This window comes from Triturus cristatus, chromosome 2_2, assembly GCF_964204655.1.
Source record: "Triturus cristatus chromosome 2_2, aTriCri1.1, whole genome shotgun sequence".
Classification (NCBI taxonomy): domain Eukaryota; kingdom Metazoa; phylum Chordata; class Amphibia; order Caudata; family Salamandridae; genus Triturus; species Triturus cristatus.
Genome location: NC_140582.1, coordinates 462,870,531 through 462,893,915, shown reverse-complemented (window position 1 = coordinate 462,893,915; position 23,385 = coordinate 462,870,531). Strand labels below are relative to the sequence as shown.

Sequence of the window (23,385 nt, the reverse complement as noted above, 5' to 3'; positions counted from 1 at the left end):
GATAGAATACTCTTAAGCAATTTATTTGTATACCAATCGTTCCACTTTGCCCCAGAGGTACTGATCTGTATTAGCCTGTGATTCCTCCCTACTTTGCCTCTCCAGCCGCCATTGGGCTGTTAGCTACAGCCTCCTGGGCCAGCTCATTGCAAGTTTGCATTGTGGATTTTGGGAAATGTGATCACGACCCTGCAACACTGGACACAAATCCCCAGAGAACACGAACGGCAGGATTCCTGAGAGACTGTCAGACTTTTCTAGTTGCATTGCTATATAGTGTTTGTGGTCCATAAACAAGTGATGCCCAAAGCCATTGACCGAGCTCCAAATCATAATGATTTTTTCTTCTGTACTGTCCATGCTACAATTCATAAGCTAAAATCTAATGAATAAAAAATAGGTACAAAGGAAATCTATGAATTTTTTAAATGTGCCCAAGAAGCAGAGTTGGTTAATAGGCATATGAGCTGTAGATCGTATACTTGTGCATAGATCGCCACCTGGTGTTGGGCTCGAATGTTTGCACTTTGTTTTTGTCATGAAAGAAGTCTTTGTAGTCATTAGGTAGGTGACTCTTCCTTAGGACGATAGTGCGCATGGGCATCGACTCCATCTCCAGATAGTTTTTTTCCGCCATCTGGTTCGGATGTGATTTGCTGCGCTCCGGGTCGGTGTCGTTTTTGAACCCCCTTCGGCACGCAATCCCTTTCCGCTCGACGGTATTGTCTCGTTCGCATTTCCTTTTCGACGCGCATCTTCAAAATACATAAAATACTCAACCTCGATCTTCGACGCGGGCCGTTGGGCCTATCCACGCCGACCGCGCCAGCAGTCAATGGAAAGGACTCCTTTCAAAAAATGCCCCGGGTGTGGTGCTAATTTCCTACACACAGACTTGCACGAGGTTTGTAACCTCTGCCTCTCCCTGGAGCACGAAGACAAGAACTGCGAGGCCTGTTCATCTTTCAGGTCGAAGAAAACCATGTGTGACCGTCGGACTCGACATCACGAAATGTCTTGTGGTAGCAGCTCGATTCCAGACCTCTTCAGAGCAGATCCCAACCTCCAGCCGGAACGACAAGCTGATGATGGAGAGATCTCCGTCTCCGAAGCCGACGACTCCAACGTCAAAGACCATGCAGTAACCCCGGCTCAGCGGTCCGTGAGTACCGAAACCCCTCTTCCAACCAAAACCAAACCTAAGGCTCCGGTAACACCTTCACCCTCGGGCTCAGGTCGACACCGAAAAAATCTTCAGAGCCGAAAAAACAGTTGGAGCCCCAAACTCCTATATCAAAAGTTAAGGAGTCCAAGACATCACAGAAAGCTTTCGAGACACAGTCTAAACAACATTCTGACCCTAAGTCTTCGGCACCGACATAGGATATTGTACCCGCACAACAACTTCTAACAGATTTTTTGGATCCAAAACAAAAGACTCTCTATATTGTCCCAGAGACTGGCAAATTTGTTGTCAAGCCTCCTATAAAGAGAAAATCGGACACTTCAGAAGACCCTGAAATACCCATGAAGCAAAAGGAGATGGGCACTAACACTACTCCACCTCTCTCTCCTTCTCCAGCTGATCCACATCTCCTAATTTCTCCAGCACACTCCCCACAACATACATTTTCACCTCAACCACAGGATGATGAAGATGACTATAGTGATGAGAGTGGGAATGTAGATCCAGATAAAGATGATGCAGATACCATTCCACACAATCCAGATCCTTGGGATGATTACAACCGATCCCGACCCACACAATGACCCGGACCTGTATCCCTCTAGGCCATCACCACCAGATGACAATATTGGGTTTGCGCTGCTCATTAATAGAGCTGCTCAGTAACAAGGGGTACAGTTGCACTCTGACCCTTTAGAGGAAGACTTTTTACTGGAAACATTTACACCCACACAAAAGTCCACATGCACCCTGCCAATGTTAATAGGCATGTTAAAACATGCACCACAAGTTTTTAAGGACCCTGTCAGAGCCAGGATTCTTAACACCAGAAGAGACAAAAAATACAAGACAGCTCCTAATGACCCAGTGTACATTAAAAGTCAGGCCCGCTAGATTCTCTTGTAGTGTCCAATGCACGCAAGAGAGCAAATTCACAAAGCACAGGCGACACCCCACCTCCTGATAAGGAATCCACACTTATAGACGCATCTGGAAAACACATCAAGTCACAAGCAGCAAATCATTGGCGGATTGCCAATGCCCAAGCTTTGTTGGCCAGATACGACAGAGCTCACTATGATGAGCTTGAAAAGCTGATGCAACATCTTCCTCACCAATTTAAAGACAAAGCTAATGACCTTATACAGGAGGGAAAATTAATAACAAATACGTCCATCAAATGTCCTCTTGATGCAGCCAATACTGCCTCTTGTGCTATTAATACCAGCGCTTTGATATGCAGGCACGCTTGGCTCCGGATCTGCGGATTCAAACAGGAAGTGCAGTCCGCTATTCTTAATCAGCCCTTTGACCAAGAGCATCTTTTTGGGCCTACAGTAGATACATCTTTAGAGAAGATAAAAAAGGATATGGAGACAGCCAAGTCCATGGGGGCCTTGCAAACCCCTGGAGGTTTATTGTGTCGCTCCTTTTACAGGGCTGGCTCAAACTATTGGCTCGGAGCATCCCTCTTCTTCCTATAAGAGCCCCGATCAAAACAATTCCTCCAGAGGACACTTTCGGGGAGGTTACAGAGGCAGCAATGGTTAGGGAAAAGGTCGCTGTAACAATACCCACAACTCCCCTACCACCAAGCAGTGACTTCCCTTCACTTCCCCTGATCATACCACTCCTGTCGGGGGACACCTCTCACAGTTCCTACTTGTCTGGAATTCTATCACAACAGACAAGTGGGTAAGACAAATTATCCAGTATGGTTATTGCCTGGAACTCACCTCTACACCCCCTAAAATCCCTCCCAGACAACGTCCAATGTCCTCAGAACATCTGACTCTTTTGAAAAGAGGTTCTCTTTCTATTACAAAAACATGCAATAGATCTCATCAAGGCACAGGGGTTTACTCCCTCTATTTTCTAATCTCAAAAAAGACGGCTCTCTCAGGCCAATACTGGACCTCAGACCGTTAAACTTTTACATTCAGTCAGACCACTTCCACATGGTCACTCTCCAACAGGTGCTCCCACTGCTTCAACAAGGCGACTTTCTCTCCACTCTAGACCTAAAGGACACCTACTTTCATATTCCCATTCACCCCGCTCACAGGAAATATCTCAGGTTCGTGGTGGACGGTCAACACTATCAATTCAAAGTACTCCCGTTCGGAGTGACTACAGCACCCAGAGTCTTCACCAAGTGCCTTGCAGTAGTGGCAGCTCACTTACTAAGACAACACATTCACGTGTTCCTTTATCTGGACGACTGGCTCATAAAAGCCAAGTCACACAGCAGCTGTGTGCAACACACACACAAAACAATCCAGCTGCTTCACACCTTTGGGATTCACGGTGAATCTCACAAAATCCCACCTCCAACCGTCCAACACACAACAATACCTAGGTGCTACAATAGACACTTCAAAAGCTTTAGCATACCCCAACCCTCTCAGGATAAGCAGTGTGCAAGCTCTAATATCCAAATTTCAGCCTCAACACTCATTACCAGCTTGAGTGTTCATGCAGTTGATCGGGATGGATTATGCAAGACTCCAGATGCATCCCTTACAGGAGTGTTTGCCCAAACTTAGCGTCCAGGTATCCACACCCATTGTCCAAAGGCAATGCGCTATGGATGAACTGGTCAGACAAATTTGCTTACGCTTTTCCGCCTCTCCCACTAATTCCGTTACTGGTTCGGAAGCTCAAACAGCATTCCCTCACAATGATCCTGGTTGCTCCAACATGGGCCCGACAACCGTGGTTCACAGCCCTCTTGGAACTATCTGTAGTTCCTCATCAGAAAACTGTGCCTCTCACCCAAGCTTCTCACTCAGAACCATGGAGAGATAAGGCATCCAGATCCAATCAACTCAACCTTGCGATCTGGCTCCTGAAGTCTTAGAGTTCGGCTACCTCAATCTCCCACCAGACTGCATTAACATCATTAAAGAAGCTAGATGTCCTACCACTAGAGCATGTTACGCCGCAAAGTGGAAACAATTTGTAATTAACTGTACAAATAACAAAATCAATCCACCAGATGCTTCTATTCAAAACATTATATGTTATCTCCTACACCTACAACAATGTAACCTAGCATATACATCCATAAGACTACATCTCACTGCAATAGCAGCTTATCTCCAAAACAGACAACACTTGTCTTTGTTTAGAGTACCCGCTATTAAAGCATTTAAGTAAGGACTTAAAAGAATAATTCCACCTAGAGCTCCACCCTCTCCAGTATAGAATTTAAATATTGTTCTTACTAGACGCATGGGTCCCTCTTTTGAACCTCTGCACAAATGTGAGCTACAGTGCCTCACTTGGAAAGTAGCCTTCCTAGTCGCCAACACATCTCTCAGAAGAGTTAGTGAGCTCCAGGCTTTAACCATACAAGAACCATTTTCACAAATCCATCATAACAAAGTGGTTATTAGGCCTAACCCAATTTGTTTTACCTAAAGTCGTTTCTGCCTTCCATCTTAACCAGTCTGTTGAACTCCCAGTTTTTTCCCCACAACCAGACTCAGTGGCAGAACGATCTCTTCACATGTTAGACGTTAAAAGAGCAATACTTTACTACATTGAAAGGACAAAATCCTTTAGGAAAACTAAACCACTCTTTGTGGCTTTCTCCCCACCTCATAAGGGCAATCCCATTTCCAAAGAGGGTATTGCAAGGTGGATTGTTAAATGCATCCAAATATGCTATCTTAAAGCCAAACGCACACTAACCATTCCCCGTATAGCTCATTCCACACGCAAACTAGGGGCTTCTATGGCATTCTTAGGGAACACTCCCCTAGATGATATCTGCAAAGCAGCCACTTGGTCTACACCACACACTTTCCCAAAACACTATTGTGTAGATGTGCAAGCAAAACAACAAACTAGTGTGGGCCAGACTGTAGTAAGAACACTTTTTCAAACCACTGCAACAGATACAGGTAGCCACCACTAAGGAGGAAACTGCTGTATAGTCTATGCACAAGTATACGATCTACAGCTCATATGCCTTGAACGGAAAGTGCTACTTACCAGTATGTTCTTGGCATGTAGAGCTGTAGATTCATATACGCCCACTCGCCTCCCCGGATACCTCTATCTGTTCCAGTACTATCTTACTTAGATACATTACACATGGACGTCTTTTCTATTTCTTACTAACTTCATCATGACCCTCCATGGCAAAACAATCTGGAGATGGAGTCGATGCCCATGCGCACTATTGTCCTAAGGCAGTGTCACCTACCTCGTGACTACAAAGACTTCTTCCAAGACAAAAACAAAGTGCAAACATCCGAGCCCAACATCAGATGGCGATCTATGCACAAGTATAAGAATCTACAGCTCTACATGCCAAGAACAGATGCATACTGGAAAGTAGCATTTTCCTTTTCATACAATCCTAAAATTAAGTCACTCATATCATTCCATTCAGAGGCATTTTGCAAAATGTGTTCTTTTTTGCAAGCTGACTTCATTTGGGAGCCACAAATAGCAAAAAGTTTGATAGATGATAACAAATGTTTTACTATTCTGTATCCTCTTCTGATAATTTTTGTTACCCTTCTGGCGTGGGTGGCCCTGTCACCTGCAACACGAAAGGTCTCAAATTCGATGTGGAGAAATTAAGATTTTCCTTGACATTTTCATCTTTCTGGGAACGCGGGTTATTTGCAATACTTGGGCAGAGACTTTTCTGGCACCCAGGAAAACATTCACAAACCATTATGAAAACTAGACATGAGGAGTATGGCTTACTTCAATCTTAACACTTTTTTTAACCAGAATGCCTTGCAAAGATCAAACTTTAACTACAATAACACATTTTCCTCATATTCCTGAAAGGGAAAGTTCCAGAATTAGTAGAGATCGGGGAAAAGTCATACCACCCAGTCTTTCTTTACTTCTCCCGAAAAAGAGAGCCTTTCATACTGGACATGAACCGGTCAAACTTTAGACCTTATGAAGTGAATGTAGCCTTCACATGGTTACATTTTTGTTACATTCCTATCAGATGGTTACAGTTTTGGTCCATTACTTTTGCAAGCTTTAGGCTCACCCACACATGTTGGATGCAGGGAAGTCAAAATGTTGCCATTTGGCTGGAAGTGCCCAAGATTTGTGTTAAGTAAATATGGGAATATTGTGTCTTTTTAGCCGTATTTTGATATCTGTAGAACATTCTGAGTAAGAAAATTTACTTTGATCCACGCAAGCCACAGCACCTGGATTCCAGTGGGTCTACAGTTTTCTGAAAAGCAATACGTTGGTAGGGTTCCCTGGCTCCCAGCTGACCCAGAACCCGAACACCGCAGCCTTCCCCACTGGCAAGTGAGAAGAAATCAAGATTTCTTTGGGTGTAGCTTTGACATATGGGTGAGTTCAGAGGAGGTAGAGCCTTTCTTGGGGGGCAGAAATACTTTGTGCATGGAGTGTGCCCAACCTCATTATTGTTCTCACTTTTTTCCTCTGGTGGTATTGTGGGCTTTCCGCTCCCCTGTAGTGGGCAGATTAGGAGTTAATGTCCCAATTAGCTTTCTGAGAAGGGAAGAACAACTTTTGGGGAACAGATCACACACTAAGCATAGATCGCCATCTGGTGTTGGGCCCGGATGTTTGCACTTGTTTTTGTCTTGGAAAAGTCTTTGGAAGTCACGAGGTAGATGACTCCTCCTTTGGAAGATAGTGCGCATGGGCATCGGCTCCATCTTCAGATTGTTTCTTTCCGCCATCGGGCTCGGATGTGTTTCTCGCGCTCCAGTTCGGAACCGTCACCGATTCCACTCTCTACGCGCAATCCTTCACCCTTCTCCGGTATTGTTTTCGATTGCGATCCCTAGTCGCGCATCTCTTCAACATCGAAGTTCTCGATTCCAGTCGTCTACGAAGGCCTTCGGGCCTACCTGGGCCTTGGTATGTGGCTCATGGAAAGGACCCCATTCAAGAAATGTCCTCAATGTGGGTCGAAATTTCCCCACAACGATCTGCATGAACCTCTACATAAATGTCAGCTACAGTTTTTAACATGGAAGGTTGCTTTTTTAGTAGCCATCACTTCTCTTAGAAGAGTTAGTGAGCTCCAAGCACTAACCATTCAGGAACCTTTCTTACAAATACATCATAAAAAGGTTGTTCTATGAACTAATCCTAAATTCCTCCCTAAAGTTATTTCTCCGTCCCACCGCAATCAGTCTGTAGAGTTGCCAGTGTTCTTCTTGCAACCTCAAACAGTCGCAGAAAGAGCTCTCCACACTCTGGATGTCAAAAGAGCATTGCTTTATTACATTAGACGAAACAGCTTTTCCTATCCTTCTCACCACCACATAAAGGCAACCCCATATCTAAATCTGGGATAGCAAGGTAGATTGTCAAATACATACAGATTTGCTATCACAAAGCAAAACGCACATTTTCAGTTCCCCCTAAAGCCCACTCTACCCGAAAGATAGGGGCTTCGATGGCAACATTCCCTTACATGACATCTGCAAAGCAGCCACATGGTCTACACCGCACACAGTCACAAAGCACTATTGTATAGATGTGCAAACAAAACAGCAAGCTAGTGTGGGTCAACCTGTACTCAAAACATTATTTCAAACTACTACAACAGATACTGGTGGTCGCCGCTAAGGATGGGTACTGCTATACAATCTATGCTTACTGTGTGATCTGCAGCTCATATTCCTCGAACGGCAAATGCTACTTACCAGTATGCATCTGTTCTTGGCATTTAGAGCTGCAGATCCACTCATGTTTCAGCGGTCAGCTTTCCGCAGTGCCGGTTTCATGATGAAATGATTTTGAATATTCCTGCCGTCACTCCCATTGAAGCGAAGCCTTACCCTCACCTACATCTTAAGGGTATAGTGTCCAATTTGCACTTCCATCTAGTGCGCAGCTACACCTTGCTCCCGTGTCGCATGCCAACACCGACGGGAGGGCCACATTCAGTGATTGGCGGCTCCAACACACAATGGCATCCCAACAGAAGTTTGGCTAACTTGCAGCACACTGAACACGGCAGCCTGGTGAGTAGATAACAATCTGCACGATGAGTCCGCTCTGAAGTCCCTCTGCATCCCTCCCCTTGGCGGAGAAATAAACACACAGATATATATATATATATATATATATATATATATATATCAAAAACACGGGGGTTGCCAAATATGGAGTCGCACTCGTACCAAGAGAAGCTTTCCCCAAAGCTTTAATCAAATTCAGGTAGCAGCAGCTTACACCAGTTAATCACAGCATGCGCCCGCTGCCTTGACGCGTTTCGAGTAATCTCTTCTTCAGAAGGCTGCGCGGACTGAGAGCGTATTTTGTGGCTTCTACTTCCGTTATAAGCAGCTGCATCACATGTCCATGATTGAACGCCCTGGATGGGGCTCTGTGTTGCATCATGGGAGTTGAAGTCCATAATATCACCCAAATGGCAACGTTCTCAATATCAATGCAATAAGGCCCTGAGTGAGCCCCCGGTAGCTGTTGTCACTTTAATCCATGCTCTTGGTCCCACGGAATGAGCCCCGTGTATCAGGGCTCTGTGGCCCCCACTTTGAGGGGTGGTGCTACTCCGCGACGGGACAGCCGCTAAACATCAAAAACACGGGGGTTGCCAAATATGGTGTCGCACTCGTACCAAGAGAAGCTTTCCCCAAAGCTTTAATCAAATTCAGGTAGCAGCAGCTTACACCAGTTAATCACAGCATGCGCCCGCTGCCTTGACGCGTTTCAAGTAATCTCTTCTTCAGAAGGCTGCGCAGACTGAGAGCGTATTTTGTGGCTTCTACTTCCGTTATAAGCAGCTGCATCACATGTCCATGATTGAACGCCCTGGATGGGGCTCTGTGTTGCATCATGGGAGTTGAAGTCCATAATATCACCCAAATGGCAACGTTCTCAATATCAATGCAATAAGGCCCTGAGTGAGCCCCCGGTAGCTGTTGTCACTTTAATCCATGCTCTTGGTCCCACGGAATGAGCCCCGTGTATCAGGGCTCTGTGGCCCCCACTTTGAGGGGTGGTGCTACTCCGCGACGGGACAGCCGCTAAACATCAAAAACACGGGGGTTGCCAAATATGGAGTCGCACTCGTACCAAGAGAAGCTTTCCCCAAAGCTTTAATCCATTTCAGGTAGCAGCAGCTTACACCAGTTAATCACAGCATGCGCCCGCTGCCTTGACGCGTTTCGCTCATTCCGTGGAACCAAGAGCATGGATTAAAGTGACAACAGCTACCGGGGGCTCACTCAGGGCCTTATTGCATTGATATTGAGAACGTTGCCATTTGGGTGATATTATGGACTTCAACTCCCATGATGCAACACAGAGCCCCATCCAGGGCGTTCAATCATGGACATGTGATGCAGCTGCTTATAACGGAAGTAGAAGCCACAAAATACGCTCTCAGTCCGCGCAGCCTTCTGAAGAAGAGATTACTCGAAACGCGTCAAGGCAGCGGGCGCATGCTGTGATTAACTGGTGTAAGCTGCTGCTACCTGAATTTTATTAAAGCTTTGGGGAAAGCTTCTCTTGGTACGAGTGCGACTCCATATTTGGCAACCCCCATGTTTTTGATATATATATATATCTCTCTCTATGGATTGCATAAGCCTTACACCAGCATTCCAACACGGTAATCGTGCCATAAGCGTTTCGCGCAAACTGCTCTTGTTCACTGGAGTACTGGAAGCATAGCAGCATGAAAAAGCACGCTGCACCAAGTTTTAAATGTCCAACCCCAATAGGCGTGTCCGCTGGTGCACCATAGATAATGCAGTCCACTTGAAATATTTTTCCCAGTGGGCGCCGCCATGCCAAAATAGTTCTTACCCAAGTGGGGTGTTGAAAGACAGCCTGGTTTAAGTCTCTGCAATGTCACATCCCTAAATTGGCCTCGATGCTCCTCAGGCGTCTAGATACACATGACCCTGTGGACCTGCTGTAATAGGCAGTGGGGCTCCTTCGCGGCTCGGGCCAGCCGCTGATATGAAAAGAAAGAGTTGCCTCAGAAGTTGGAGCCACACACGTCGAGTTGTCACCTTTTAATTTAGGGATTGCACAAGCCTTACACCAGCACTCCCACAGTGGTAATCGTGCCATACGTGGTTCGAGCAAACTTCTATTGTTCACTGGCGTACCGGAAGCATAGCAGCATGAAAAAGCGAGCTGCACCAAGGTTTAAATGTCCAACCCCAATGGGCGTGTCCGCTGGTGCACCCTGGATAATGCAGCTCACTTGAAATATTTTCCCCAGTGGGCGCCTCCATGCCAAAATAGTTCTTACCCAAGTGGCTGCTGCAAGGGGTTCGGTACTCTGGGTATTGGTGCTGTGCAGCTCTGGTCGATCCTGGTGTCCTCTAACTTGGTGGGAGGACAGATCTGACCTTCAAGAACACAGGTACCTCTTCCTGGGGGGCTGCTACATTGGGCTGTCTGGGGAGCTGCAACACAGTAAACCGGACTCTGCTACTTCGTTGCCTTTGGACTGCAAGGGAGTAGCTCTTCTACCCCAAGGGGGATTGTTGGCAATTTGCCAAGGGCTGGCAGTCTACCGGGGTTCTTGGTAGTTGCTCAGCTGCAGGACAATTCACTTGGTTACGATTGTCGGGAGCGGTGCAGGCAGGATTTTGTGCCAAAAGTCCCCAGCAGTCTTCAGTTCTTGCTTTCTCATGGTTTTTCTTTGTCCTCCTATTCTGGATCCATCGAAATCGAAGTTCCTGGCATCAGGGGTGCCCCTAAATACCCAATTTAGGGGCATTAAGGGGATTGGCAGGTAGTAGCCAATGGGCGGCTTACGTTTCGGGTGACTACACCCTCTATATGACCACATTCCGTGGGAAGTGGGCATAACCCTGACCCAGTGAGCCTAACTTCACCTAAACCCAAGATTGTGCAATTCTCATTTTGTGTTCACATTCGGTAGTCCACCTTAGAGGTGGTACTAGCCTGATGGGGACAACACCTCCTGACAAGGTCATTTCCCCACACGTCCTGGAGCCAAATGAGCCTCAGGGCTGGAGGTGGCATCTCCCAAGTCTGGGGGAAGCCAACATTGCATATCAAAGGCTGCAGAGTCCTTTAAAGCCTCCAGCTTTGATATTGATATGCTGATTACTTGGTCGTCATGGTTGAGGAGGTGACAACACCTCCTGCTAGAGCAGGCATTGTTTCTGCCCTTAAAAGAGAGTGGGCTGTCACCTGCAGGGGGGTCAGGAACCAGTCTTTGGTAGCAGGCCGGTCTACACCAGTCAGCCAGTACAAAAGAGGTTGGTAGGTTTTCAGGGGCACCGCCAAGGTGCCCTCTGGGGGCATGTATTAATAAATCAATTACTGGAATAATTGTGGGTTTATTAATACGAGATATTTGATACCAAACATCTTCAATTTCAGTAGAGTCATCATGTAGCTGGGGAACTCGTACTCACCAGTGCACAGTACATAGACCCAAGATGGTTTCCCTGTTCATTGGCAATGTCCAAACATCAACATAGACATCGCAGGGTCATATCTGCTCATGCAGATATTTCCTCACATTTAATATATTGCACCCTTCCTTAGGGCTGTAAGGCCTGCTATAGAGGTGACTTGCTTCTATTACAAGCAGTGTCTGCAGGCATGGCACACAGGAGGTGTGCCATGTTGTGTCTTCACTTTTCGCTTCACCATGTCACACAGCCTGCAATTGTAGTTTGCATGAGTGTGCTGAGGAGTCCCTTACGGTAGCACAATACATCCTACAGCCCTTTGCAGCTCTCTTTAGCCTCCCTGCCCTAGGTACCAGGGGTACCATTTACTAGGGACTGCAGGGGGTGCCAACGATATGGCCAATTAAGGGAACAAATGTACAGTTTAAGGTAGAGCGATCTGGCACGGGGTCCTAGCTAGCAGGAACCCAGTGCAGTTCTGTCAAAATTGCATCAAAATACCAGGCAAAAAGTGGGACACTTTTCTACAAGGTGGATGGCGCAGAGCATTCTGGGACTGGCTGAACACACTCCACTTTTTTTTTTTTTTTTTTTTTTTTTTAATTAAATTGTTTTAAGTATCCCTGCTGTCTAATGGGCTTTCTGCCACCTAGGTGGGTTAGAAAGCCAATCTGGGTATTGGGGTGAAGGATGCAGCCCTGTGTCATTAGCATATATCTTACACCCCCTTCTTTTTTCAGTCATCAAATCCTGTTGTCTAGGGAGCGTTCTGCCCTCTAGAGAGGGGGACTTGAGGGGGCAGAAAGAGGTATGGTGTCATTAATTGTGGGAGCGATTGGCCATGTGTAGGGGGCTGCTCACTTTTTGAAAGCTCCCTGGTGGTCCAGTGGGTGGTTTTGTGGTGAAGATCCCTGAGCATGGATTAACCAAGGAGAGGTACTGATAGAAAGGGAAGATTCTCCCCTTTTGAACGCTACATCTCCCATTGAGATCATTACTTGTGGGGGCTAAGCTATGCCCATGAGCACAAAACACAGTGAAAGGAGAAGGAGCTGAAAGGCTCCTTCTTTTGTTTTCAGATGTGATATCAGTGTGTCCGTATTCTGTTTTAATATGTAGTTTATTCATGTTATGTCATCCCTCTCCCAAGGATATATCTAATATTCTGCTGTTCGTTTTGTTCTGTAAACAAATGGACTGATGTAAAAAACTGTTATTAATTGGGTAAAACAGAAATTATTAGGATTAAATGAACAGTAGAAACTCATAAGGAAACATGGGGATGGATGCGATCAGAAAACATCCTCTCAGGATTGTGTCCTGGAAATGGGCTTTGTGATCCTGACTATTGATGGTGAACATGACCGTTTATCAAGTGACGCCCTTCAGTGTTGTTCATTACATCATAAATAGGTTCCTCCAAAGTACCCCTCAGTGGTAGATCCTCTTCCCAACTTGACAGACATTCATTCTACATGATGTTCCATCCACTGAATTAGCTACGAGTTGTTTTTTTGTGTTATCTCATCATATTCCTTCTGCTTTTTTGGACAAAGTTTAGGCAAAGGGTTGGGCATTTGAGTATGTAAGTTAAAGTTTGGGACTGTGAATTTGTCTTCTGGATGTTGAAATATGGGGCAATAGTCAGGCCAAGGAGTAAAGGGCCGATGAAGGGGAGGGCTTGGTGGAGAATTCCCCAAACATGGCAGCCATCTCCCCAACTATCATCCTAGCAACCTAATTCACCAAAACTCTTTCATTCCTTTCCAAAGCTTTAGTAGGCTTTCTACAACTGCCTTACCACTACCGTCTGACCATATCGCTGCAGCATCTTTATTTTTGTCTTCCTCTCCTGCTCCCTATACCGAACACATGTAGTTTAAGCTCAGTCAGCTTCATCCAAATCCTGACTTGTCTGCTTTGCTAAGCAGTATTTCTCCATGCGATATTAAGTACCTGAAATCCACTCATGCTGATGAGAAAGCAGTGTTGTGACCAGTGCACACTGCATCTGTTCTCCTAATTCACCTCACCTAGAACATATAGGAACCAACCTCCGTTCGAGGTGCTCATACAGAACTAGTGCAGAAATGATAAGTCCAACTGCCACTATTTTCGATGTAATTTGATCTCTGCTCTTGTGCTACTATCCCGATGTATATCTCCAGTGGGAGCTGGAACAGGTAGGGGAGGTAGCACATGTTTCTCTCACTTGTTTAGTTATCACTTCCATGCTATTTTTATCAGAAGAGAAATTCATTCCTACAACCTCAGCCACAGTCTCTCGTGTCTCCCCCTTAGCATTTTTTAAATCTTCCTTCTGCAGGTCAAAAACTCTAATTCCTTTCTCTTTAATATGAGTGAGGATCCAGTGGCATTTTGTTGCATCTGTAGATATAATTCTGCCTGTTTTCTTACATTCACTTGGTATAAATTGGAATATGTTTTACCTATGTTTTGTCAGTGGCTGTCCAAAAGAAATTATGGAAATGTAAAAAATATCTATAATAAAAGGTAATTTCTTTATAAAGCTCATTACATTCTAAAAATATAAAGCAATATATGAGACCTGCACAAAACCAATGGACCTAATTTTTTAAAGCAGAGTGTAACCTGTTTTTGATTACTTTAGCACACCGTACACTCCTTTGGATAAGAAGAGTACAGAACACACTGATGATGAAACAACATTAACTGGAGAATGGAGCATCGACCAACCCATCTGCCAGACACGGACAACGGCCATTGTGGAAGTGAAAGGGACAGTGGATGTTGTTTTAAGCCCCTTGGTAGTGGAAGCTTTAGACAGGTATTTCAATCATTTTGTTTACTCCTATAATGCCTAAGTGTTCCATGGAATGAATTCCTTTGTTAAACTCAGAGAAATGTTGTTGTATCACCTATCCAAATCATGTGCACATTCATTATCATGAGTATAATGTGTTCTGAAAGATAATTCTAGCTGCAGATTCATCACCTTTTGGATCTTCCCCAGGCATCAGACTGGATACGGAAACTGTTTTATAGTACCCCATGCATGCCGGCTTAGCACTGAATACGTTCCGCTAAGGAAATGACGCATGGTGGCTGTAAAGGCGCCACTTCACTGCACTAACGTCAGGTCCTTTCTTTCTGCGCCTCCAGAGCTTCTTTCTTCTCTCAGACTTTTTTCCCTCTATTGTTTCTCATTTTCAACAGTGTATAAGAGATGTCATCCCCTAAGAGAGGTTTTAAGCCCTGTAAGGACTGTCACAAACAGATGTCTGTGACAGATCCCCATTAGGTTTGCTTGTGGTGTCTGGGGTTGAACCACGACTCAAAGACCCGCATCAATGAACCCGAAGGTTATCAGGGAACGTGAGGCAAAACTTTACTTCATCAAGCATAAGAAGACGCAACACCTGGACCTTTCCTAGTCCTGCTCCAAGTCGAAGGCTCGTACCCAGTCCTGCTCCCATTCCCCTAGCCGATGGAGCTGCTCCTGAGCCGATATTAGTAGCACTCCAAATCCTCAGGTGAGCACAAGAAACATAAAAGTTGAAGTAGAGTACAGCTCCTTTGTGCCATTCCCACTTCCCTTATGAAGCTTGTGGGCGGCCCAACCACCCTGTTTCCACTTCTGAAGTTGGGTGACTTTGGAGCTGATTCCGCAGCTGGTTCTGACAGAACCGGTTTCTGTGGCCTTCAGCCATTCTTTGCCAAACTGGAGAGTTTTGCTCAAATATGCCCCGGCTCTTCAGTTCGCCACCGTCTCCCTCTGGTGCGCCTTTGGGTCCCACAGAGCTGAGATGCCTACCACCTGGGTTACCGACATCGGGATCACCCTCGTTGCCAGCTGGACCCTCTGTGCTGCTTCCACGCTTGGCTCCAGTATCGACGCTGCCCTTAATGCCCTTACCCAATTATGGCCTAGGCACGTCGATACTGACTTCGCCGCCCAAAGTGGTGTCTCCAATTGTTCTTTCTAACGCCAGTCTGAATTTGACCAATGTTTGTTCTTGTCTCACCACCAGGCAGGCAACATTCCATACGCTCATCCCTATGCCAACAACAATTTATATGAGGACTTGCAAAATGCTAGTGGGCTAAATACCTTACTTGCGTCAACCCATTTCTACACCCCTAGCCCCTGCCCTCTCCATTCTAGCCCCTAAATATGTGTCCTATGACATTGTTTTATGTGGGGCAGCTGTTGTCCTTGACCTCTAGCTTCCCACCGTGAAGGTAAAAATCAACGTCATGACATAAGTCCTGCAGCCTGGCCAGCCTGATTCTGAACCTCTCCTGCCTTTTAATAAGGCATTGACCGATAACCTACCAGGAACATGGGCTAAATATTCTACCAGCCCTCCAGTTAAATGACAGATTGCTAGATGTCATCGCCCTGCTCAAAGTGATCCGGCCTTTTTGTCATAGCACCTTTCTTCGGAGAGCCTCATGGTGCAGACCTCCACCAGCCAGACCAACCCCAACAATATTCGTCCATCTCCTTCGGACAGAAAATCCAAGTGAGTGGAAGCATTCAGTAAACGCATCTTCTCATCTTCCAGTTTGGCCCTACAGTCCATTAATGCTTCCCACTTAGTTAGCTGCTATACTCATGCCCTCTGGAACTCGATGGTGCAAGTCCTCCCAGGTGTTCCTTAGGATCTTCGTCCTGTACTGTCACAGGCCATTCAGGATACATTCTCAATTTGTTGTGGCTTCCACACCACCAACTCTGTGTGACAGGCTATGGGCACCAGTGTTTTGCCATTCTGGCTATGTTTAGCTGGGTTCTTAGGCGACGTCCAGTCCTCCCTGATGGACATGCTTTTCGATGGAACTCCCCTGTACAGGACAAGGCTGATTCTGCCCTGGAACACTTCAAGGGCAGTAGGGCTACCTCTCGCTCTCTAGAACTTTCCGCCCATCCTTGCCAGCCACATTTCAAATGCTCCTTTTGTGGCTTCGGCCGCTGCATTCCCTATCGCCAATGTGTACCACCCCAACATGGAACTCAGCAGTTTCTGAAGACGGGCCGTTCTTGGTGCCCACTATTCCTGCGGTCAAGATCAATGTGCCACTCAGTCCACTGCGTAGGACCACCTGCAAAACCTCTTTAGAGTAGCCTTGCACGGTTACAGCCAACCGGTGGTAGTCAGAATCCACTGATTCTAGCTGATCTGGCAAGAGTTCATATCAGACAGATGGGTTCTCCAAACTTTCAACTCCCAATGATTGACAGAGGACCATCTCTCCATTTTGTCGCAGGAAGTTCAAGTCCTTTTGGCCAAAGGGGCTATTGAGAGGGTGCCATCGCCAGAAGTAGGACATGGTTGTTAATCCTGCTGCTTTTTTGTGCCCTAGAAGGATGGCCAATTCTAGAGGTGTGCCCTCTCAATTTCTTCCTCCGCAAAGAGAAATTCAGTATGCTCACCCTTGCCCAGGTCTTGTCTTGTCACTTTGCTGTGCTCCCCTTTGGTCTCACCAGTGACCCCCCTCCCCAGAGTGTTCATGAAAGTAATGGTGATAGCACACCTTCGTAGGTCAGGGGGCATGTCTTCTGCTACCTCGATGACTGGCTGTTGAAGTCGGGCTTCCCCCAGGCAGTCGTCAACCTCCGCCAGACGATGGTAAAACTCCTGTCATCTTTGGGGTTAACTATCAATGTGCCAAAGTCACACCCAACTCCTCCTCGGACACTCCCTTCCTTCACAGCCATTCTGGACACTGTTCGGCTCTTTGCCTTTCACTTGGAAAAAAGAGTCCAGGACATTCAGACTATGATCCCGATCCTTCAGAATCAGCCCTGGATTTCAGTGAGGCCGACTCAGGCTGCTGGGACTGGTGGCCTCCTGTATCCTGCTGGTCAAGCAAAAGATCTGCAGTGTTGGCTACTGGACCACGATTGTGGCAGCGACCGATCTTTCTCCCTTCTTGACCCATAACTGACTGTGGTGACCGAATCTGGGTTGGAGCGGCTACCTGGGAAAGATGGAGATAAGAGGCCACTGGTTTCCAGCAGAGTCCCGGCTCCATATCAACATTCTGGACTGGAGGGCCATCCGTTTAGCATTGAAAGCCTTCCATCCATCCACCAAGGGGAGGCTGGTACAGGTGCTTACAGACAACATCACCACCATGTGGTACTGCAACAAACGGAGCGGGTGGGGTCAGGGACCCAGTGCTATAAGGACTTGTACGTCTGCTCATGGCTGGACCCCCCAGGTATCTCCCTGATGGCGAACCACCTGACGGGTTCACTGAACGCCAGGGCAGACAAACTCAGTCATTGGCTCCTAGCCGATTATAAGTGATAGTTACCCTCCAGAGGTGGCGTAAGGTCTCGTCCGCAAATTTGGAGAATCATGGTTTGATCTGTTAGCCACAGCAAGAACATGCAATGTCAGCACTTCTGCGCATTGGAGTTTGTAAGGTGTCTCTTACTCGAAGGCACATCCTGCCTTGAGTGGAATTCCGGACTCCTGTATGACTTTCCGCCGATACACCTCCTGTCCTGAGTAATCAAGAAGGTCAAGACAGATTGTGCCTAAGTCATCCTAGTGGCTCTGGACTGGGCAAGGAGAGTACAGTATCCAGAACTCTTGGGCTTGAGTATCTGTCATCTTGACAGTCATGTGTCCCTCAACGCCTCCCTTCACTAGACATCTGCTAGGCAGCTACGTGGGTGTGCCTCCATACTTTCACGAAGCACTGTTATCTGGACAGTCAATTCCACTGAGAAGGGCACTTGTCCCGCTCGGTCCTGTATTACTTTCTCATTTGAGTCCATCCACAGCCCTCCTCTCTTGGATACTGCGTTGTAGTTATTTAAAAGGGGAGGAATCTGTAGCTTGAAGTCTCTATCAGAAGAACAAGTTACTTACATTCTGTAACCCTCTTTCTGGTATAGACTTTAGCCACAGATTGCTCACCTACTTTCCCATCCGCACCATTCTGTGGTTGGACTCAGTCCATTAATAAGATCCCACTTCTAGGAATATGCACACTGATATATCAATTTGAATTTTGGGGCTCCACGTCTGAAGGCACAGAAAGTCTTGAAAGCAACTGATGTCCATATGCGGGAGTGGCACCTTCATAGGCCCTGCACATCATTTCCGGGGCAGCATTAGTGGGAAGCCGCACAGTGTCACGTCCCAGTGTGCAGAGGTACTATGTAAAGGTTTTCGGATTCAGGCTGACGCTTGGGGAATATTCAAAAGGTGAGGAAATCGCAGCTAGATAGTCCCTACCAGGAAGAGCGTTATCGAAAGTAAGTAACTTGTTCATCGCGTTTATTAGTTTTACTGAAAAATATAGTTTGAGCATTTACATTTGCTACCATAGATCATGATTTGCACATTTCTGCCATCTAGTGTTGAGCAAGGACTTTACAAGTTTCCTTTTGTCTTGAAGTAAAGATTTTGAGATTATTTGCTGTCCCTTCCGAGAACCAAAAATACACAAGGACAAATACTCCACCATTGATTGTTTTTTTCTGCTGTTGGGTTGGAATGTTGTAGGAAGCTGGCTGTGTGTATGGTATGCCACTAGGTGGTTAAACTGTGCAGAGAGTCCAGGGGTTCCCCAAAGGTGTACAGGGCTCAATGTAAAACGCAAAGTTCTCTATTAGTGGTAGTTTGGGATAGCAGCCTTAGGCCTAACACAGAGGAGTGTACAACATTTATTGCACACAAATTACCAATAACAGGCACACAACTCAAAAAGGAGATCCACATCAATTTTAGAAAAGTAAGCTTTGTTTGTACTATATTTTAAGACCAAGATCTACGCAGAAAGATTAGTACGTTTTTAATAAACAATACTTTTCACTTTCAAAAGTTGACACTGTCATTTCTGTACAGTTCAATGTTGTCCTATGGAGGAAAACAATAATGCGGTTAAACAGGTAAGTATGCATGTAAGTACGCAACTTACATTTCCTGTCTTTGGGACCAAAGGTCAGCAAGGGTCAAATGAGTACTAAAACTGCAGCACCACAGGGGCAGCCGGATTCAGAGGTCAAAATATGAGTTAGGACCAATGCTTTTTAATAGAGACTGGGGGTGCTTGCAGGTAAGAACATCGGTTACAGGGGCCAATCTTTGGGGATTAGAGTAGGCATTGGGGGGACCACAAAGCAGCACCGAGCATACATCATCAGCGACACAGGGGCGGCCGGGTGCAGTTTCAGCGTCGTTTCAATGAAGATTCTTCTGTTTGGAAACAGGCTGCATGCGTTGAACTGGAGGATGCAGGCAGAAAAACAGTGACATCACAGGTAAGTGTGGATGTTGGGGGTCACAGGGGCACTGCTGGTCAAGTTACCCAAAGCCCAGGGGCTGTAGTTGCATCGGTGCCTTTAGACGTCGGATTTCTTCTTACCGGGCCGGTCGCGTTTGGGGGGACTCTTCGGATTTACACTTCAGGAATCGTCGAGGAAGTTTGGCCAATGCTGGATTCGAGGTCCGGATCTCTGAGGGACCTTCACTGGACCGGTGGCCACCTGGACACGGGCCGTAGGCGTCTGATGCAGAGTGGTCAGGACTCGCGGTTCCAGATGGCACAGGAGTTCTTCGAGTTGATTATTTCTGGACAGGTCTGCTATCCACGGGAGATTGGTGTCTTTTTCGAAGGCAGCAGTCCTCCCAGGGTTTTCAGAGGTTTCTGGCTGCTAGACAGATTGCCTTTTTGTTGCAGGCTCTTCGAGGCTGGAGACAGGCCGGTAGGGCTGGGATCAAGGCAGTCGCTAACTTCAGTATTCTCTGCAGGGATGTCTTTGTTCTTCTGAGGTCCTCGCAGATCTAGTTTCAAGGTCTGAGGGAGCCTCATAAATACTAGATTTAGCGGGTGTTGTAGGGGAGTAGCAGGTAGGGCCAATGGGCACCTTACCTGAGGTGACTACACCCTCAGTATGTCACCCTCCTGTGGGAGGGGGGCATAGTCCTAGCCCTGATTGGCACAGTCTCCTCAACTTCAAGATGGAGAGGGCTGAAAAGTGTGTTTAAGTTCGCATCCTCCACCTGATGGGTGGAGTTGGTGAAGGTGGGCACACCTCCTAGTCTTTCTGATTTTTCCTGCCGGTTTTCCCACCCTAAGTGGGGGTGTAAAGCAGGGGTTGCCCTCTGCTGCTGGTTGCAGAAGCTGGGGTTGCATTACAAAGGTGGCAGGCCTTTGAAGCTTTCCCTTTCAGCACTGGGCCCATTCTTGGGAAGGAGGTGTGACCCCTCCGCACAGGATGTGCATTGTTTCTGGTCCCAGAGAGCAGAGGCTCTCCACCTAGGTGTCCAGAAACATGTGTTTGGCAGGCTGCCTAAATCCAGTCAGTGACCACACCAGGGTCAGTAGGTTTTCAGGGGATACATCTGAGGTGTCCTGTGTGTACATGGTGTAATAAATCTCTCACTGGCATCAGTGTGGATGTATTACAAATAGTTGTTTGGTACCAGACACTCCTAGTTTCAGTGAAGCCATCATGGTGCTGGAGAATTTGAGTTGTCGAGTTCCCAGCCCATGCAGTCCTCACCTCATGACTTTCCTGGCACTTACGATATTTATTAATTGACTTAGTATTGTAGGGGCATATTTACCCATGCAGATATGCTCTCACCTGTGGTATAGTGCAGCCTACCTTAGGGCTGTAAGGCCTGCTAGAGGGGTGGCTTACCTATAACTTCAGGCAGTGCTAGCTAGAATGGCACCCAGACTTTGTCATTTTTCACCTCACAGGGGCATGCAAGCTGCAAGGGCAGTGGCATGGTCCTGATGAGGGGGTCCCGGCGACTCTCTTTAGCTTCTAGCACCCAAGGTACCACTTACTAGGGACTTACAGGGGGCAGAAGTACCTATTGTGGATATGTTTTAGGGGAAGAACACTAGTACTGGGAACCTGGACAGCAGGGACCCAGTATTCTACAGTCAAAGTTGCATCTGAAGCCAAGCAAGAAGGGGGGGGGGCTGCAACAGAACCCCATTTTCTTAAAAATGTGCTTTATATCTCCATCAATAACTCTTGCATGTGACATCAAAGGGAAATCTTTGAAGGTTTGAATGCCCTGGCCACAAAGGAAGATGACCATTTGTCCTTTAAGGCTCTCCAAAGTAAGTAAACCATACATCACTGAAGAGATAGATGGTGGCTGCACTATAGAATGCCGTGACAAAGCTCCCACAAGTCACCAGCATACCAGGGCATTGAAGAAGTCAAGAGGACTTAATCTGACAGGAAAAGGGGGTATGGGAGCCTCTTGTACCTTGGAGGCCCATGCAGAACAGTGTTTTGAATCTGTCCTCAGACTCAGAACAGAAATATTTGGGGAACAATTGTCTCCAGGGTTCTCAGCAAAAACACCACCTATGACCCAGATGACATTTAGAGTTGCATATAGCATGCAGATCTTCCTCCCTAGTCTTGACCTTTAACTGAGCCTCTGCTTCACGTCAGGAACAGCGCTGAGCCAGCCATGCCTTGAGTTCTGAACTGCCATGCAAAAAACCTCAACATTGGCTCAGCCCACTCTTCCGGAGGTACAGCAACCCTGCTTCTCAAAGGCAAGACCAGCAGTTCCAACACCGAGAGTAAGTGGAGCCCAAACATCGACACCAAGAAACGCAGCCTCTGCCCTGAGAGTCCGTTCTGCCAGTTTCGGATCCAAAATCAGCCCGAAGACACCTTCACACCATAAGTGGAGCTCTACAACACCAAATTCTCAGACTGGTGAAGAGACACAACCAGATGTAAAGCAGAGGAGGATTTATTTAAAAAGACCCTGTATCTGGGCACATTTGTGCATGGCCTCCTACTCCTGATAAGCCACTTGCCCAAAAATGACATCTCTCATTTGAGGAGCCTAGACTCCTCGGGTTCTGACGTTTGGACAGCTGTTCCTGAGGGTTACAAAATTGTACTGAAGGATAGAAATGGGGGCAGAGGTGGTGGGATAAGCCTTCTTTTTAAATATCACTCACTCCTAATATTCAAATTGCTCCAGTGTGTTTACTGGTTGTTATGTTCGTGGGCATGTGCCGAGGTATCGTCCCATAACCCCGGGCGTGTCCAAATGATTGCGGTTGCACCTCCCCACTGGGAAGTGTCACTCAAGGAGCACAGCTGAAGATGATCAATTTCACTCAAGTACTCCAAAGTTACAATCAATGCTTCTTTTTAATGTATTGTGCAATAGTTTATGCTCATTAATTTCATAAGGTCATTGCATTGTTAACATAAATCCATTAATGGTTATCCATGTTGTTTTTAACACATTAATGTTAGCCCCAATGCATTTCGGGCAGTGAATACTGCCCTTCTTCAGGGGATAAATTCTTAGAAAAACAAGAGAGACAAAATGATACGACGGGGTTCCTGCATGTGGTAAATGACTGAATGGATTTTCTGAAAGGCAAACGGGTGTGCAAACTGTCCAAACCAAGATGGCTAGTGAGGTGAAAAACATGTGTTGAAGCTGCCGAGTGAACGGTTGCAAAAAGGGTGTGCAAACGATCTAGTGAAAGCCAAGATATCACTAAAGTAAATCCGCAGCATGTTGTATCCTCTGGCTCTTCGGTAAGCTTCCTTGATTTATACATCATGTTCATGATATGTTTTTGTTCATACGGGCACCCGTCTAAGTCCGGTTACTGGTTAAACCTATTAATGGTTTTAGCATGTATTTGTTTACCCCTTTTTGACGTCTGTTAATAATGCAATGACCTTTTTTTTTTTTTTTTTTCTTTTTTTTTTAAACTTCTGTTTATTAGTTTTTCAAACCATATCATCATCAACAATCGTGTCGCATATTACTCAGGTAGCATCCA

At 46.4% G+C, this 23,385-nt stretch overlaps 1 protein-coding gene across 12 annotated transcripts in view; it reads left to right on the top strand.

Moving 5' to 3' along the window:
* The window catches only part of BLTP1 (bridge-like lipid transfer protein family member 1), a 1,988,102-nt gene that overhangs the window by 578,124 nt on the left and 1,386,593 nt on the right, over positions 1 to 23,385 (top strand). For all 12 annotated transcript variants that reach the window (XM_085641559.1, XM_085641555.1, XM_085641564.1 and 9 more), the window contains one exon: positions 14,219 to 14,395. In XM_085641559.1, coding sequence (XP_085497685.1) covers positions 14,219 to 14,395 — 177 coding nt within the window. The remainder of the gene's footprint in view (positions 1 to 14,218; positions 14,396 to 23,385) is intronic.